General features: G+C 37.7%; 1 protein-coding gene across 1 annotated transcript in view; it reads left to right on the top strand.

The window, feature by feature from the left end:
* The window catches only part of LOC101607308 (sodium channel protein type 1 subunit alpha), a 150,444-nt gene extending 135,745 nt beyond the window's left edge, over positions 1–14,699 (top strand). The window contains exons 23-27 of the mRNA XM_045147269.1: positions 2,221–2,274; positions 5,220–5,357; positions 7,362–7,466; positions 9,213–9,483; positions 11,430–14,699. Of these exons, the coding sequence (XP_045003204.1) occupies positions 2,221–2,274; positions 5,220–5,357; positions 7,362–7,466; positions 9,213–9,483; positions 11,430–12,607 (1,746 nt within the window). The 3' untranslated portion in view covers positions 12,608–14,699. The remainder of the gene's footprint in view (positions 1–2,220; positions 2,275–5,219; positions 5,358–7,361; positions 7,467–9,212; positions 9,484–11,429) is intronic.
* Positions 14,700–18,921: the final 4,222 nt, after the last annotated feature.

An 18,921-nucleotide genomic window follows, 5' to 3' on the forward strand; every position in this document is an offset into this window, starting at 1 on the left:
AGTGAACATGGTTTTACAAAACTTTTTTTTTTTTTTTTTTGAGGTAGGGTCTCGCTCTGGCCCAGGCTGACCTGGAATTCACTATGTAGTCTCAGGCTGGCCTCGAACTCATGGCAATTCTCCTATCTCTGCCTCCCGAGTGCTGGGATTAAAGGCATGCGCCACCAACCCCAGCCTGGTTTTTCAAAACTTTAATTGCTTGGAGTAATAACAGAGTCAACATTGCATTTCTTAGCTAAGTTAAAAATATATATATATATACATGTTCTAATTGCAATTCATTACTACACATTTGTGAGTCCAGATAGGCAGAAAGTTCCCAACATGCAGACATTATTGATAAGGGCCAGGTATTTCAATTCTTTCCAAAAGTATTTTTCTTCCCCCAAACCCCAATATTAACTTCTTCCTTTTCCCTGCAAATTCCCATCTCTTACCATATGAAAAAAATGATTACTAAATAATTAGTGTTGCTGTTACTGTTTCCTATTGCAATGTGAAAGCTTGCTTCACAGATGAGTCACCCTTCTTCAAACACACACACAAGTGCTGCACACATATCCACAGGCAATGCACCTGCTTGTATGATAAATAATAGATAGAATTCATTGCTGCTTACTTATATAACTCCAGGCTGAGAATTGGGCAATAAAAGTTGAGCTTGAGAATTACATTCCCATCGTGAAATAGAAACAACACTTGAGTCCCTGGATATATGAATATATACATTAGTAAATCTTGTTTCATAGCAAATGAACTTCTATTACCATTGCTGGTGTCTGTTTTATCCCAAATATCATATTACTTCTCTTATAGTTCACAATTTATTTTTTCAAAAGAGAAATTGGGGTTGGGGAGATAGATCCATGGTTAAAGGCACTTGCTTGCAAAGCCTGCTAACCCAGGTTCAATTCTCCAGCATCTACATAAATCCAGATATAACAAGTGGCACATGTGTCTGGAGTTTGTTTGCAGTGGCAAGAGACCTGGCATACATAAATACATATGCACGCGCACGCGCACGCACACACACACACACACACACAAATATATTTTTAATAAAATATTTTATTACTTAATAAAATACTCTTAATAATTATTTAACAAATAATAAATAAAGATTTTTTTTAAGGCAGTAACCCTTTAAGCATTTTCTTTCATCTCTTTAGGCTATGGCTGCAGCAAAGTAGTGACCTTTTTTTATAAATCAGGTTATTTAAAAAAAATGAAAGTAGCAAAAATATTGCTCTATTTGGCTACTCAACCTCAGATTTTTTTAAAAAAAAAAAGATGGTTCAGCATTCACCTTTGCACCATAGAGGGTCCTAGGAGTGTGTTTATTTCTATTGCCAGGAAGCAGTATGTTTTCAATGATTCAATCAGAGACAAACCTTCCTGCACTGAGCAGAGCCTCTTTCAGTTTTAATAGGGGTCATTACCATGGCTTACTCTACTCTGAATGCTTGTAAGCTTAAGGGCTTAAAGAATATAACAAGAGGACTGGAGAGATGGCTTAGTGGTGAAGCACTTGCCTGTGAAGCCTAAGGACCCCAGTTTGAGGCTGGATTTTCCAGGACCCATGCTAGACAGATGCACAATTGTGTGCATGTGTCTGGAGTTCCTTTGCAGTGGCTGGAGGCCCTGGCGAGCACACTCTCTCTTTCTCTCTATCTGCCTCTTTATCTCTCTGTCTGTTGCTCTCAAATAAATAAATAAAAATAAATGAAAAAAAATGTTTTAAAAGAATATAGCAAGGATGATAAATTATGTTTTAGACACGTGGCAATACCTTTAGCATTTATCCTAATCCTTTACTAATAATCACATTTCTTGAACCTGCTCAATGATTCTGAGAGTGGATAATAAACACACTACATGAAGCTATTAAGAAAATTCAGACTTTACACAGAATCACCTTTGGTGATTGGTAATTCTGTGGAAGTGGTTCCTTGAGACATCTTTTGTCTTCACTCCTATATGAAGTGTGGGGTAGATGTGTTCTCATTGACCTGAGTCATTGACACATTCAACATTTCTCTCTTTTTTGGTTATCAAATAACAGTATATCATTTTGTTCATTTTCTGTCTTGGCCCAAAATCTATGTAATGTTTTTATAATGCTTTCGAAAATAGTTTTGTAAAGATGCACAGTAAAAATATTTCTAAGCACTAGTTCTGAACTTTTGCTGCACAGTCAAACATGCATGTCCTTTCCTCTAGGCTACATTTAAGGGCTGGATGGATATAATGTATGCAGCTGTGGATTCCAGGAATGTAAGTATTCTTATGTCCTGATGCTTTTTGATAATATTGACCAGGTGCTTAAATGACCTCAACAAGCCAGGTAAGAGAGCTCTCTGTTAGCTAAAATCATCAAGAGGGAAATATGGTCATGTTAGTATTCAGGCACAGAAATGTTGATCAGGAACATTTCAATAAGATCAGACCAAATTAACTACTTTGAAAATAAACACAAATTCATACATTCATTAATGCACAAATATTTTTCTTATAAGTGGTTTTCTTCCATTTTCACTCCTTTTTTATCTAAAAATCAATAGTGATTTTGGTATGCAGGAACAAATGTGAAAATTAAATGTCTGATATCAGTAGCTGAAATATGTGGTATTCCTCTTCAATGCACTTCATGGGAAGTTGGAGATATCGTTGAGTAAATGTCAAACATTTACTATGGTCTCTTTCAAATCTATTCTTTCAAATAACTAGCACCCATAAATTGGCAGAGACCTTACCAATGTTATTATCCCTTCTTCAGCTAACAGGTTCCTTCAAGTGCATACCACCAAAGTAAAGAGCTACTTTGATTCCTCTTTCTGACTTCTAAAAACATAGGCTCATTCTAACTTTGCTCCTCAATGCTTTGTAAAATTTTGTTTGGGGGACCAAAATCTCTTCTAACTCATATTGGCCTTAAATTTACTATGCAGCCCATGATGACCTTGAACACCTGTCTCCTACTTCCATGTCCCAAGGACAAGTGCTAGGATTACAGAGACGTGCCACCATACCAGGCTCAACTTATTATTATTATTAATTTGTTTTTTCAAGGTAGGGTCTCACTCTGGCCCAGGCTGACCTGGAATTCACTATGTAGTCTCAGGGTGGCCTCAAATTCACAGTGATCCTCATAACTCTGCCTCCCATGTGCTGGGATTAAAGGCGTGCACCACCACACCTGGCTTCAGGCTCAAATTTTACATAATAAAATCATCATAAGATTTATGTAAGCCTATAACTGACATTTCAGAAATACTCTGTTGGATCTATTATTTATAAAGATAATTATAATAACCACTGTTCTAGAGCCTTTGAGCTGACCTGATCAGCTGTGATTTTTATCATTCCTGAGGGACATTCCCCATAAGTGGCTTCAGTTGTGTGTTGCATATCAGCTTTAAAAAAATATTTTTATTTATTTATCTACAAGCAGTGAGACAGACAAAGAGGGAGAGAAAGTCGTAGGGGAAGAATGGGTGTTCCAGGGCCTCTAGCCACTACAAACAAACTCCAGATGCATGTGCCAGTTTGTACATCTGGCTTTACACAGGTACTAGGAAATCAAACTTGGGTGGTCAGGCTTTTCAGACAAATACCTTAATGTCTGAGCTATCTTTCCAGCCCTGCATGTCTTCTTGATCAATTCTGGAGTAGTGATCATTCTTTGTCACATGCATTTCATTTTATGCATTCAGTTACTTTCAATTCTGTTAAAATTTAAAAAGAGATGATTATACTAGAACACTGTTGTGGTATCTTTCTCTTCTTTGCTAAGTCAATAGTGATAGCTCCAGGACTAATGCAGGATTGAATTATCTATGAAGAATTTATAAATGGACTTTTTAATATATTTACTCAATATGAAAAAAAATCTAATGACTATTTTAATGTCAGGGTAGGATGCCAGACATCTAAATGAATATAAATAATTCAGTTATTATTATTATTACTGGTTTTCCAAGGTAGGGTCTTGCTCTACCCAGGCTGACCTGGAATTCACTATGAAGTCTCAGGGTGGCCTTGAACTCACAATGATCCTCCTACCTCTGCCTCCTGAGTGCTGTGATTAAAGACATGTGCCACCATGCTCAGCATCAGTTATTTTTATTTGCTACATAAATTCATGCATTAATGAAACACTGTTTCTAAAATCATTCTCTATAGAGTTGCAAAAACACCTTTTTTCCCAGTAATAATTTGTTTTTGTTAAAGCCAGGGTCTCATGCAGTAACCCAGGCTGGCCTGGAACTCACTATAGAGCCTAGGCTGGCTTCCAACTAATGGCAAGCTACCTGTCTCTCAGACTCCCAAGTACTGATAACAGGTGTGCACCACTTCACTCAGATCACTAATGAGTTTTAAATTATTCAAATTCACTTACATTAAAATTTTTTCAAATTTAATGCATCACTATCTAAATAGGAAAGTGTTTTGTGTTGATAATTATAAAAATGGATTTTAGGAGCTGGGGGGATTGCTCAGTGGGTAAGAGCACTTACTGCTCAAGAACAAAGACCACCTAAATTCTATCTTCAATACCCACATAAAAGCCAGAAGTGGTCATGCACATCTGTAATCCTAGTGCTAAAGAGATTAGAGCAAAGAATCCTGAGGATCACTGGTCAGGCAGGCAAACTGAAAAGTGGTAAACTCTAGGTTCAATGAGAGACCCCCGTCTCAAGTAAATAAGGGGAAAGAACAAGAGAGGACACATGACATCCTCCTCTGGCCTCTGCACATGCTTTTAAGGACACTTTCCATGCTCACACACATGTGTGTCCACCATACACACAAACACACTACATGCTATCACATACCCACTCAAATATATTTTAGAATATCATAACAACCATGTTTTTCGCATGAAAGTGTTCTTAATGGCCAGTTATAAAGTGTTCTTTAGAGGTAGGCATAAGAAGACAAAAATGCTGAATTATTACTAAAAATGGTTGCTTTATTATGAAGAAGCATTAGCAATCAGCATCATATTTCAAGCACTAAACATGTATGTATATATATATGTTGAGGTAGGGTCTCACTCTGGCCCCAGGCTTGACCTGGAATTCACTATATAGTCTCAGGTTGGCCTCAAATTCATGGTGATCCTCCTACTTCTGCCTCCCAAGTGTTGGGATTAAAGGAATGGGCCACCATGCCCAGCTCAAACATGCTATATTTTATAAAATATTCTCCTTTGATAGGTGGAACTCCAGCCTAACTATGAAGAAAGTCTGTACATGTATCTTTACTTTGTCATCTTCATAATCTTTGGGTCCTTCTTCACCTTGAACCTATTTATTGGTGTCATCATAGATAATTTCAACCAGCAGAAAAAGAAGATAAGTATTTCTAATGTTTTCTATCACATTAAAATACAACAAGATACTATTTGATGTGTTTTCCACCAAATAAGTATTGGAATTCAGGCAACAAATGTCATATACCGTGTCCCACATGCCATCCTTTACCCTCACCACTGTTCACAACGTATTGTCAGCTAGAAGATGACTAAAGTTTGGCAAGACAGGTAGAAGGGTTCATGAAGGGAGGATGGATTTAATTTGAGTGTACTACTATACTAAGATATCACAGCAAATTGCACGAATGTGTGTAATCAATAAATGCGAATCAAAGTTTTTGAAGAGGCAGTGTTTTGGCAAGAGTTTAGGTAAGCTACTTCACATGTTTTCTTTCGTATGTTTTTCTGATCCTTGGTTCCTGTGGTAACTTGTACTATTTCTAGATGTTTGATTATAAACTATCACTTTTGGTTGCAACTTAGACACTTTTGTTTATTAGTATCATTTATGAAACATCTCCTACATTCGTTATATATGTACCTTATAGGCTGCATGTAAAATAAATATCATTACTTGGCAGTTCACATTTAATGTTTTTTCCGTCCATATTGATTCTACGCACACTCTTATTGTTAAAATACCTTTGGTTTGTTTGCTCTCTTGCTTGGTCACTTGAGATAGGTTTTCACTCTGTAACCCAGACTGTTCGGAAACTCACTTACATAGGCCAAGCTGCCTGCAATCTAGCAGCAGTCCTCCTGCCTCGACCATACAACTGCTTCAATTACAGGTGTGCACTACCACACCTGGCTCAGAAATACTGCCATTGTAATCTACAATGTTAAATTCCCTTTTTAAAACTTGCATTTATGTTTTTAGTGGCAACATTTTGTCCATGTATAGAATATATATTTGGTCATAGTCCCCTTCTATTATCTTCTCTTGTCCACTCTCCTCATCCCCCTTCTCATTTTGTTCAAGTGTTAATAGGAATTTCTCATAACTTGGCCATTTCAGTTAATAATAGTAATCGTTCCTAATATTTAATGATTTCTGTAGTGCTTTGTCAAAAATGTTTTTGTAAAAACAAATGCAGTATCTATTTCTTTCCTTAGGATAAATTTCCAGACCAAAGCATTGTGCCTTCGCAAAGTAATATAAGTAATATAGCCATGTGACAAAGCAATTGTATCCTTGTCCACTGCCCCTTCATTAGCATCAATTATTTTCAATTTTAATATTTTGTTTCTAATAGATGAGAACTGCATTACTTTTAATTTCTAAGTCTTTATTACTAATATTTTTGTTGGCATTTGAAATACTTGTCAGCCATTTCTGTGTCTCCCTTAATGTACTATTTGTTCTTCCTCTCACTTGCTCAGTATATTTCTTTACTAGTGAATTAAGACTTTTTATGCTATAAAACATCATTGTCTCTAATTCTAGTCTTATTCCTATTACAAAAGGTATCCTTGTCCACATCAGGCTGCTCCATTTTGCTTATTGGGGATGTTTGCTGTCTCTATACATACACCCCTGTTCTATTTCTGTCATGCTTATAATGTATAGCTCTTCTACCAACTCCTCCAGTTGTTTTCAACCATTCCCTGCAAACCCTTGCAGTTAATGAGACTGTGACTAACTCCAAATTGTTTTTCAATATACATTTCTTTAACTCTTTTCTGCATCTGAATGAGAAAATTATTGTATTAATTCAGAAAGGTAATACATATAATTTGTGGCAAACTAAATATTTAGTGCCAAATGAGCCATATTTCACCACTTATTATTTATATGATCTTGCCTCCTAAGAGCTTCTGAAATTTTTCTCAATATGACAATGATGTTATAATGATTCTGCTAATTAAATAAGATTATAATCTCTACAAAGTATTTTTAATTTTAAAAAATCCTGAGAATGATTGTGAAAATTGGATGAAATTATATTTTCTTTTGTTTTAACTGTTTCTTTCCTATTGTAACATTGAAAAAATGCACATATGGACACAGTTTTAACCAGCTTTGATTTTTTCTTTTCTATACTTTGGAGGTCAAGACATCTTTATGACAGAAGAGCAGAAGAAATACTATAATGCCATGAAAAAGTTAGGATCGAAAAAGCCACAAAAGCCTATACCTCGACCAGGAGTAAGAAATATAAACTAATATGAGAAAATATACAAACCTAAAAATTTGCATGCTTTTTCTTAGAGTAGAGTAACTAGCTAACATTTCAAGTGGAAAAACTTTAAAGTATATTAATTCATACTTTTATAGTAATAGTAATTTTTTAAAGATATAGGAAATGCAACTTTGTCTTCAAAAGAAATAGAATTGCATAACTAGAATTCAAATTGCATCACCAAAGGCCACAGAGAGTGTGACATGTACAACTTGTCACCTGTTCCCAGAGCAGTTGCCAGGGAATAAGTTAACCTTGGATGGGGACACCATCCTTGTAGTTTCAAGTAGATATAAGGCTAAGTGCTAAGTGAGATGCTATCCTACTTTCATTTGTTGTTGTTTAACTAAGAGGCATGGAGCAGAAGAGAATTATAGTATCTAATATCTATATGTGTGGCTATAAAGTTAAAAATTAACCAATGTTTCCATGGTGAACTCCACAAACTGAAAATGAAGAGACCTTAACCTATGTTAATGACTTTTATCACAATGAGCCTCACGTGATTCCTAGGATACATAGAGAAGATGACAGTGATCTTTGAGCTTCACATGATTCCTGGACTAAACAGAGAATAAAATACTGTGAGCATTTGCATTGTGTTAGCAAACATGGCCTTCTTGAAAATGGGAAATATGTGTGCTGTCCTCCACTGAGACTTCACCCTGGCAGTAGAACTGACGTATTAGCAAACTCAATGATAGTAAATATCTTTAGAATCTTTTTGAACAGGTGGTGACCTGTGGTGCCTGACAGGAGAGCTGCAGAGCAGAATTATGTATCAGTGACATGCACATGAATTTGGGTTTTCTTTCTTTTCTCTGCTCTTCTCTTCTTTCCTTTCCTTTCCTTTCCTTTTCTTACCTTTTCTTTCCTTCCTTCTCCCCACCCCCCTCTCTTTGATTCTTTGTCTTTCTGGTCTGACCATTCCTATGTAGGGTCATCATCCTGACTCTGACACTGTCTAAAATGCTCTATGTTAGGAGGACATCAGTAATGCCATATGTGGAAATTACATGTATAATATTTCAGGCATGGTCTGTAAATTCCAGTTCCCTTTATTAATTCTTTAGTAATAAAGCAATTTGAATGTTAATGTTCACTGTATTTTACAATGGCCTTTTGCACTAGTGCAAAGTTTGGTAACACCAAATAAGGCAGGTTTCCCACCATCTCATAATCTTGATACGTTGAAATATGTTGTGTCTAACAAAATATACAGTATGCATTTTCATTTGAAAAATAATTTGTGTGTATATGTACGTGGGGGGGTGCACTCACATATGAGCATGTGTGTTTGTATATGGAAACATCAGGGTCTCTTGCTACTGCAAACAAATGCTAGATGCTTCCACCACTTTTTGCATGTGGCTTTATTTGGGTGCTAGGAAAACAAACCCAGGCCAGCAGGCTTTGCCAAGCAAGCACCTTTAGCCACTGAGCAACCTCCCTAGCCCCCAGCATATATATTTTCTTACGAGAAATGCTTCAGTCAAGGGATTGTTCCTCTAAGGAATACACATTGGTGAAAAGTGAATTAAATAATGAAAATTTTGATATCACCAAGTTATAAGTCATCTATTACAAAGTCAGAGCTAATAAGTTACTATGTACAGTTCCTGAAAGTCAATTGATATAGGAAGTGCTTATGTATATACAACTGTCTATGAGAAAACTCTTCCATTGCTCAAAGTCTTTCTATTTCTCCACAGAACAAATTTCAAGGAATGGTCTTTGACTTCGTAACGAGACAAGTTTTTGACATAAGTATTATGATTCTCATCTGTCTTAACATGGTTACAATGATGGTGGAAACAGATGACCAGAGTGACTATGTGACTAGCGTTTTGTCACGCATCAATTTGGTGTTCATCGTGTTGTTCACGGGAGAGTGTGTGCTGAAGCTTATCTCCCTCCGCCATTATTATTTTACCATTGGATGGAATATTTTTGATTTTGTGGTTGTCATTCTCTCCATTGTAGGTAAGATAGATGTAAATTCTCTTAAATTTAGCTTAACAGTGCAACTTGAAGAAGTCAAATTTAGAATGAATGTCCTCTCAACAATCAAAGGGAATGTTTTGATGCATTTCTTTTAGATCTGTTTATTTTGCTTCCAAAATTATGCTCAGGATGAGCATCAGTTTCCCATTTTATTTACTTTACACACTGAGTGTATCATTTGTCAGTATAGCAAAATGTCTTTTATGAAGCTATGTCTGTGCTATCAGTGATAGTAAAAATGTATTTCAAGATGTTGAGATTGAGTACCTTATACAATATCTAGATGATTCTATTGAGAAGAGGACTAGGGCTTTAGTTTGATAGTGTGAGAGGCAATGCATCAGAAATAACGCTGAGGTGATGGTGTCATCAGCATTCAGAGAGTGGTTAGGAGATAAGAAAATGGGAATAATGAGACAAAAATAAGGACAAGAAGCAAATACATTAAAAATCTTTAGCACTGCCATATGGTTCTCTAGTTTGTATGAAAAGGAGTTATCGTTTGACTACTTTACAAATCATGCACAAGAGAAGGGAGGTAGCAGGGAAGATCATTTCTTCAGTCATAGCCTTCAAAGACCGGGGTGTACAAGACACCTCACAGAGACAATTCATCACACATGAAGAGAAGTGAAGTCCCTGTGAAGACCTGAAGTACTCATTCCTAAATACGACAATATGCTTCAGATTTTCCCATCTAATATGGGTGCCTCTATTGAGTAAATTTTCATGTTATTCCTTACTCTGAAAAAAAATTGACCTTAAATCCAACTCATATGTCATATGACCTCAATTCCAACACTCATCCATGCTTATAAACCATGTGACTAGGGGATCAAAATTATATTCAACTCTTTCTCTCTCTGTGTGTCCTAGTCTCTTTCTTTGCTTGGCTTGACTTTGCTTATCATTTTCCAAATGAGGCCTTTTTAACTCAAAGGCATTGAAGCATTTTGTTTCTTGAACTACATTCAATACAGTCTTTGTTTAAAAGGCACAGAGAGAAGGAAGGTCAAGGGGTTGAGATACCAGTATCAGCTACAGGGGGGCTAAATTAAAAAAGCAACAATTTTAGATCCTTCCTAAGTTTACAAGAGCATGGATATATAATTATGTAAGCATAATAGAATGGAAGCTCAAGAAAGGTTTTAACTTATATGAAAATGAAAATAGCATTGGGTGGTGCAAATATTTTGAATTGATGACATGTCAACCAAGGATTTTGAATTCAGCAATCTCAGAGAAATATAATTGTACCTATATAATGTACTTACATTGTTGATTTGTATATATATAACTTACTATTTTTAATTATAACTTGAGATCTTAATTAAACTAACTGTAGTCATCAAGCTCCCTAAAAGAGTAAAAGGAACTCTAACCCTTTTGTTTTAATTTATTACTGAATGTCAGAGTTAGATGTTACTTTTAATAATTATAGATAGACCCGTACGCATTCAGTCTTCCATAACTATCTGTAGGTTCTTCATCTACAAACTCAACCAATCGTAGGTCAAAAATAATTTCTAAAAACAATTGCATCTCTACTGAAGATGTACAGACTTTTTTCATCCCATTACATAGTATGCGATAGGGTGTAGTAACTACTTTTATTATGAGTTATTATAAATGCTTCCAAGATGATTTAAAGTATACTGGAGATTCCCGCAAGTTATATGCAAATACCGTGTTGTGTTATGAAAAGGCCGTGAGTGTCTGTGGTTTTGATCCTGGTATGGGAAAATGTGTCTTGGGACCAATCCCTCCAGATACTGAGGGATTATTATAACGTGCATGACCTAAGATTATATAATCAAATCTCATTACTCTGAATTTTGCCTTAAGGTCTATAAAACAAAAATCACAAATTATTTTAAAAGAATACTTCTTCACTAGTTGGTATGTATTCTCATTGTTTTTGATAGGAATGTTTCTTGCCGAGCTGATAGAAAAGTATTTTGTGTCCCCTACCCTGTTCCGAGTGATCCGTCTTGCCAGGATTGGCCGAATCCTCCGTCTGATTAAAGGAGCCAAGGGGATCCGCACGCTGCTCTTCGCCTTGATGATGTCCCTTCCTGCCTTGTTCAACATCGGCCTCCTGCTCTTCCTCGTCATGTTCATCTACGCCATCTTTGGCATGTCCAACTTCGCCTATGTTAAGAGGGAAGTTGGAATTGATGACATGTTCAACTTCGAGACCTTCGGCAACAGCATGATCTGCCTCTTCCAGATCACCACCTCGGCAGGCTGGGATGGGCTGCTGGCACCTATTCTCAACAGTAAACCCCCTGACTGTGACCCTAATAAGGTTAACCCAGGAAGCTCAGTGAAGGGAGACTGTGGGAACCCCTCTGTGGGGATTTTCTTCTTCGTCAGCTACATCATTATATCCTTTCTGGTCGTGGTGAACATGTACATTGCTGTCATCCTGGAGAACTTCAGTGTGGCCACTGAGGAAAGCGCAGAGCCCCTGAGCGAGGATGACTTCGAGATGTTCTACGAGGTCTGGGAGAAGTTCGATCCCGATGCCACCCAGTTCATGGAATTTGAAAAACTATCCCAGTTTGCAGCGGCTCTTGAACCTCCTCTCAATTTACCACAGCCTAACAAACTCCAGCTCATCGCCATGGATCTGCCCATGGTCAGTGGAGACCGGATCCACTGTCTGGACATCTTATTTGCTTTTACAAAGCGGGTTCTGGGCGAGAGTGGGGAGATGGATGCCCTGCGCATCCAGATGGAAGAGCGATTCATGGCCTCGAACCCTTCCAAGGTCTCCTATCAGCCAATCACCACCACTTTGAAAAGGAAGCAAGAGGAAGTGTCTGCGGTTATCATCCAGCGTGCTTACAGGCGCCACCTTTTGAAGCGAACTGTAAAGCAAGCTTCATTTACTTATAATAAAAACAAACTCAAGGCTGGCGCTAGTCTTCTTGTAAAAGAAGACATGATCATTGACAGAATAAATGAAAACTCTATTACAGAAAAAACTGACCTAACCATGTCCACTGCAGCTTGTCCGCCCTCCTATGACAGGGTGACAAAGCCAATCGTGGAAAAACATGAGCAAGAAGGAAAAGATGAAAAAGCCAAAGGGAAATAAATGAATAAATAAAAAAAGTCATTGGGTGACAAATTGTTTACAGCCTATGAAGGGGAGGTATTTTTGTCAACAGGACTCCTTTAGGAGGTCAATGCCAAACTGACTGTTTTTACACAAATCTATCTAAGGTCAGTGCCTACAATAAGACAGTGACCCCCACCTTGTTGGCAAACTGTGTGACTGTGTAAAGGGGAGACGGCCTTGACAGGAGGTTACTGTTCTCACTACCAGCTGACACTGCTGAAGTTAAGAGACAAAATGGCTATGCAGACTGTAGGGACCAGTATAGGGGTGCAAAGCTATCATTTGGGGGTGAACATGACACACTTTAGGGTAGTAACTATATCCACTGTTTGCATTTCAACTGCCACATTTGTCACGTTTTTACAAACTCTGTTAGTGGACTCATCTTTTTGTTAATCCATATGTTGTTATATGTGACTATTTTTGTAAACAGGCTTTCTGTTGGGAAATAGACTAAAGGACCTCTTTTCCAGATAAATCTCCCGGGGTCTGTGATAACCACATGGCTGTCCCCATCTGCACAAAGATGAGGTTTTGCATGAGGGCATGCTGCACACAGAGATCGGGCATGGCAAGAAGCTATGGGGGAAGCAGTGACACATGGGAAATGGCCCTCTAATTGCCTCTGTGTTTCTGGGAGGTGTAATGGGGTAACCATTGGATAACAGGCCTTGCTGATCTTGTTTTGTCAGACCTAATCCAACTAAACCGTTATGGTGTTAACCATTAAATCGTAGCAGGTGCAAACCTCACTGGAGTTCTGAAATCATAAATGTTATCTTTTTGTTGATTATATTTTTTAAAAAAATCTCTAAATAATAAATATTGCTCCCCACACCCACCCCTAGGAGACCAAATTGACCAAAAGAACCCTTCATCAATTCCTGCTTAGTTAGTCCTGCACTTTGTTCAGCCATCTTCAGCTCTCGGCAAGGTTGACGCTGTATGTGTTCATGAAATGCTATTTATTGTGTAAATAGTCATTTTACCCTGTGGTGCACGTTTGAGCAAACAAATAATGACTTAAGCACAGTATTTATTGCATCAAATATGTACCACAAGAAATGTAGAGTGCAAGCTTTACACAGGTAATATAATGTATGCTGTACCATTGTAGATAGTTTGGATGCCCTTGGTGCATGCTTATATACCATGCTGCTCTATCTAGTTTCTACACTGCTCAGAATCTCACTCATGAGAAACCATAGGTCAGTGGTTAAGTCAAGGAAACTGTTCAACATATCTCATTTCTTTAAATCACCAAGCAATAGTTTGCAGCACCTTAAAAATCTTTTGGGTTATTTTTAAATTTTAAGTGGATAACATATGATGTATAGCAAGACTGTATAGACACGTTGGAATAAAACACTGCTTTACTTGTTAAAATGTGTTTAGAATTTTATAAGCAAATATAAATACTGTAAAAAGGTCACCTCATTTTATTTTTCAGCATTATGTACATAAATATGAAGAAGAAATTATCTTCAGGTTGATATCACAATCACTTTTCTTACTTTCTGTCCATAGTACTTTTTCATGGAAGATATTTGCTAAATAAGAAATGAAAACAAGGCTGGGTAGTGGTAGATCACTGTGTTTTTATTACATTTGCTAATTTTAGATTATTTCATAATTTTCAGGGGCAAAATAGATTCATAACTTCATATCCAAATTCTGCTTTGCGATTGGAAAGGGGAATAACATTTTATTTCTATTTCTGGTAGTTTCTCTACTGACTGATACCAGTAGTGTCTATTTTTCAATTTCATGTTGTTTTTCGTATTGTTTGTTCATTTCTTTAGAGTCATGCTGCTCTAGATTGTTCTAAATATAAATGTGGGATTTATTTTTCCCCTCAAAATCAGAGAGTAGTAAACTTACGTATATAGTCAATTACATCAGTACATCTTGTGTTTCTTACAGATGCAAACCATAGGCTCTTTTCTTAAAAATACTTAGACAACTTGTATTTGTGAATTGCATGCTGGAAAATGCTACAATTACCCTAAGTGATGCTAATCAACATTAAAAATGTGCAAAGCTAATAAAGATTACATTTTTTATTTTATTGTTTGCCCAGTTACTTTCTATAATCAGCATTTGTTAACAATATGTAGATATTGTAATTCTACAAGTTGAGGTAGGAGAACTACACACACACACACACAGTACAGCCAAAAAAAAAAAAAAAAAAAAAAAACTAGAGGAGAAATGAGAACAACCTTGCAGGAACGACCAGCAGCCAGATGTGACCTCTATATGGACAGAGCATGAGCTGGTATCATAGAAGAAAGAGGTTTGGAAAGCAGGGCAATGAAGGTGGTCACTCATCAAGCAACTAAGAGTTACTGTTCATGACTAGGATGCTCTTTTCTCCCCCACACCCTCTCTCCACCCTTCTCCAGAGGAAGATGACCTCTTGGTGATGCATCACTGAATTCCCTAACCTTTAGCTCTCCATTGGTTTGGGCAATGGGAAGTCCCTGGGGACACCAGTGGAAAAGAATGAGATAGGAATGTCTATTCTCTAGTTTACTCTTTGCTGGTCTGCTCTACCAGTGCTCCTCACTGAAAGGCTTATCACTAGCTCCTACAGCTAGAGCTGCCTTCTTTGAAATTTAATTATGCTCCCTCTCCTTGCATTTTTAGACCTGGCTATACTTCCCCATTTCTTGTGACTTCTCCTGGAACTTGATGACACCTTTGTAAATAGTTTCTTTTTGAAAATCTTCTCTGCACTTCTTTTTGATATGCTGTCTGCCCTGCATGGTTGACACAAAATGATGAAATAACCATGAATGTCAGCAAGAAATAATAATTTGCCTTGGGTCAGCTTGGAGTCTTTATCTAAGTGACTTTCATAGTCAGAGAAACTGTAAATAAAACACAACAAGGTCAAGTTCAGAATTCTCAAGCACAGACAGGTAACAGGAGTAGACCAGATGGTAAAACTGACAATCCTCATAGTGTGTGAATTACTGAGGGAATTTCAGAGTTGTACTAACTTAGTGACACCAGAAGAAGGAATGTGCTCTTGGCCAGAAAATAAAGATTAATGTACAGTGCTCATTCTATTTTTTTTTTTACAGTTCACTCTGTGTGTGTGTGTGTGTGTGTGTGTGTGTGTGTACCAAATTCAACCATTTTGAGAAACAAAGAAGCTACTGCTAATAACTCTACTAACACCATGGGCATAAGCCAGAGCTACCCTTGAGTTGTGTGAACTTCCTCTAAGGAAATATGGACATATCTTCACCTAAGATAGGGTACCAACAACACAAAATCCCACGACAGTGTAGCTTTGTGAACCAATGAGTTTGAAGTCATAGGAGCATGGGTGAGAGATTATCCAAGGAGAATGGGAAGTGTATGGGTAGTTGTCCAGTTGAAGAGAATGTCTCTTTAGTCCTCTAGCAACAAGTAACTATGGATCACATTTCAGTAGAGTTGAAATCACATTAGTTTAAGCTATAGCTCCAAGTCTCAGCTTGAATTCAGTCAGAATACCCAGGGAAAGGCTGTAGACTGCTATTACACATGTATCCCAAGCTTTGCTTCTGTTTAGACTGAACTAGAAGAAAGTGACAGTAAGTACTTCTAGGATTCTTTTATCAAGCAAGTCAGGGAAATACTAGCCTTGAGTAAGTATCCTGGCAGGTCTTACGGCCTTCTGGAAACCATCATCAGCTGGCTTGTAGAACTTAGTGCAATATTTAAAAGTGCTGGCATCACTGAGAAGCACCCCTGAGTCACAGTGTAATTCAGTGCATGTTGTGACGTGCTCATAGGCTACCCAGCAGTATTACTGGGTAAATGTCTCATTACTTACTCGTTAGAATGCATGACTTGGATTTAGCAAAAGAAAATGTACCTTCGCAGCAGGGACATAATGCTTTGTGAAAATTAAGAAAAATGTCCCCTCTCATGCTCTACTAGAAACAGCTAAGCATAGGAACAAAGAGCTCAGCAGGAGGTGCAAGGAAGGACATTCACACTGTCTCCAAGAACAGAGGGAGTGGATGGTCATTTAGGATAAAAACTGCCCACACTGAAGAGAGCACAGGGAAGATTATCAAGTATGACGACTACCCTTATCATTTAAGGATGTGGAACCCATTTTCTTGACAGCTAACATCTTATGAGAAACATAAAAATGAAGCACTGATTTTGGGGAATGACATCAAAATTCATAGGTTTTTGTACCAGGTTGAGCTGTAGAAACAAAACATGTCTATTATTTATGGAAAAAAACTAAAATAGTTCAGGAAAATACACAGTACAATTATACTATTTGTCACCTATAACATTCTTGAATAATTGGCAAGATATTTTATGTACATATATGCAAACATTTTTATTACAAATAAAACATTTATATGCTTTCCTACATCTTGACATTTCAATTAATGTATATTTTTTTACATATTTTTTACATAGATCACCTAAATCAATTTCATTCTTTTTAAATGGTGAAAAATATTCCTGCATAGATTTAATCAACAAGGCCAGGTATGGTGGTGCCCACCTTTAGTCCCAGCACTTGGGAAAGAGAGGTAGGAGAATTGTTCTGAGTTCAAGGCACTAAGACTACAGAATGAACTCCTGGGCTATAGCGAGAATTTACCTTGAAAAACCAAAAAGAAAATAAAAATCTTCTTGTTCTTTTGGTTTCTTAAGACACAGTCTTGCCATGTAGCCCAGGCTGGTCTCAAACTCATGATCTTTCATAATGTCCTTCATATCATTTATGAGGTTCCTCCCAAACTCTCACTTTCAAATACCACCACATTGAGGGTTATGATTTTAACATATAATGTTGTAAAGCTACAAAAGCACTAATATGTAAACCCCTTCATTCATGTGCTTCTCACATACAAATTATATCCATCTCATGCCAACAGCCTCAAAGTCTTAATCCACTGCAGAATCAACTTTAATGTCTAAGTCCAAAATCTCACTTTTAATACCATTGAAACCAGATCCAACCATAAACTATGAAACAAAACATTTCACATGCTTCTAAAATGCAGTGGTGGGCATTCCCATTCCAAATGGGAGAAACAGGAAAAAAGGTATATGTTATTTAGGCTTTTGTGCTCTGATGACTAAAGGAGGAAAGATGTACTTGTGCTCAGTTTCGGAGGGTTCTGACTATGGAAGCACAGAAAGTGGAAGAGCAGAGGAGCTCACATAATGGCAGCTGGGAAGCAGGAGGGAGAATATAGAAAGAGAACAGGACATGCTATGACTCCCCACCACCAACACCAAACCAGGAGATGTCCCCAGGGACCTTCTTCAAGGATGGTGGCCCTACCTCATAATTTTCACCATCTTCCAAAATTGCCTCATACTATGAATCCATCAGGAGATTAACCCATTCATTAGGTCACAGCCCTGGATACTATGGATGAGGGGTATGCCTCCTCCCCACATTCTTTCCAATACCAACTGGAGAGACTGTCTTGGCTCCTGAGCTCCTGAAGGAGAACTCACGTCAGTACACAGGAAGACAAGTGCACTTCAGTACACAGGTAATCAAGGCTCATTTTAATAATCAAGAAGATATTTGAGCTGGGCATGGTGGCTCATGCCTTTAATCCCAGCACTTGGGAAGCAGAGATAGGAAGATTGCCATGAGTTCAAGGCCACCCTGAGACTCCATAGTGAATTCCAGGTCAGCCTGGGCTAGAGTGAGACCCTACTTCGAAAAACAAACAAATAAACCAAAAAAAGACATTTAGAGGTTGGAAAGATGAATTAAGTTGGTAAAGCATTTGCCCTGCAAAGATGAGAACCTGAGTTTGGATTTCCCTCCACAAAATGCCAAGCAAGCAAGCAAGCCTGGCAGCCCACCTCTATTTTCAGAGCATTTAATGTGTCACATGAAATCATTCCTAGAGAGATTCTCATGATTCTCAGATGCTCATGGCACAGACAACAGACCAAAACGTGATTGCACCAAAACTAGTTTTGGTGAACCAATGAGTTTATTGGGGTTACTCTCCGAGCAGAGTGAGGGGTGCTTACAAGAGCATTGATGACTCAAAGGTATCACCAAAAAGCCTACTCACAGCAGTGATATAAGCTTCAGCTCTGGATGAATACACTGCTCAGCTGGTCAGAATCGCCAGCACACTATACAACTGGCAGGCAAGTCACGGAGTCTCTCCCAAGTTGTTTACCCTTTATATAATGTTAGGGAGCGTTGCAACCTTTTTCCCAGACTCGCTGACCTCTGGGAGTCTCCCCCTACACAACACTGGTCAGAGTCGTCTGACCCTCTACAGTTG

This window comes from Jaculus jaculus, chromosome 4, assembly GCF_020740685.1.
Source record: "Jaculus jaculus isolate mJacJac1 chromosome 4, mJacJac1.mat.Y.cur, whole genome shotgun sequence".
Classification (NCBI taxonomy): domain Eukaryota; kingdom Metazoa; phylum Chordata; class Mammalia; order Rodentia; family Dipodidae; genus Jaculus; species Jaculus jaculus.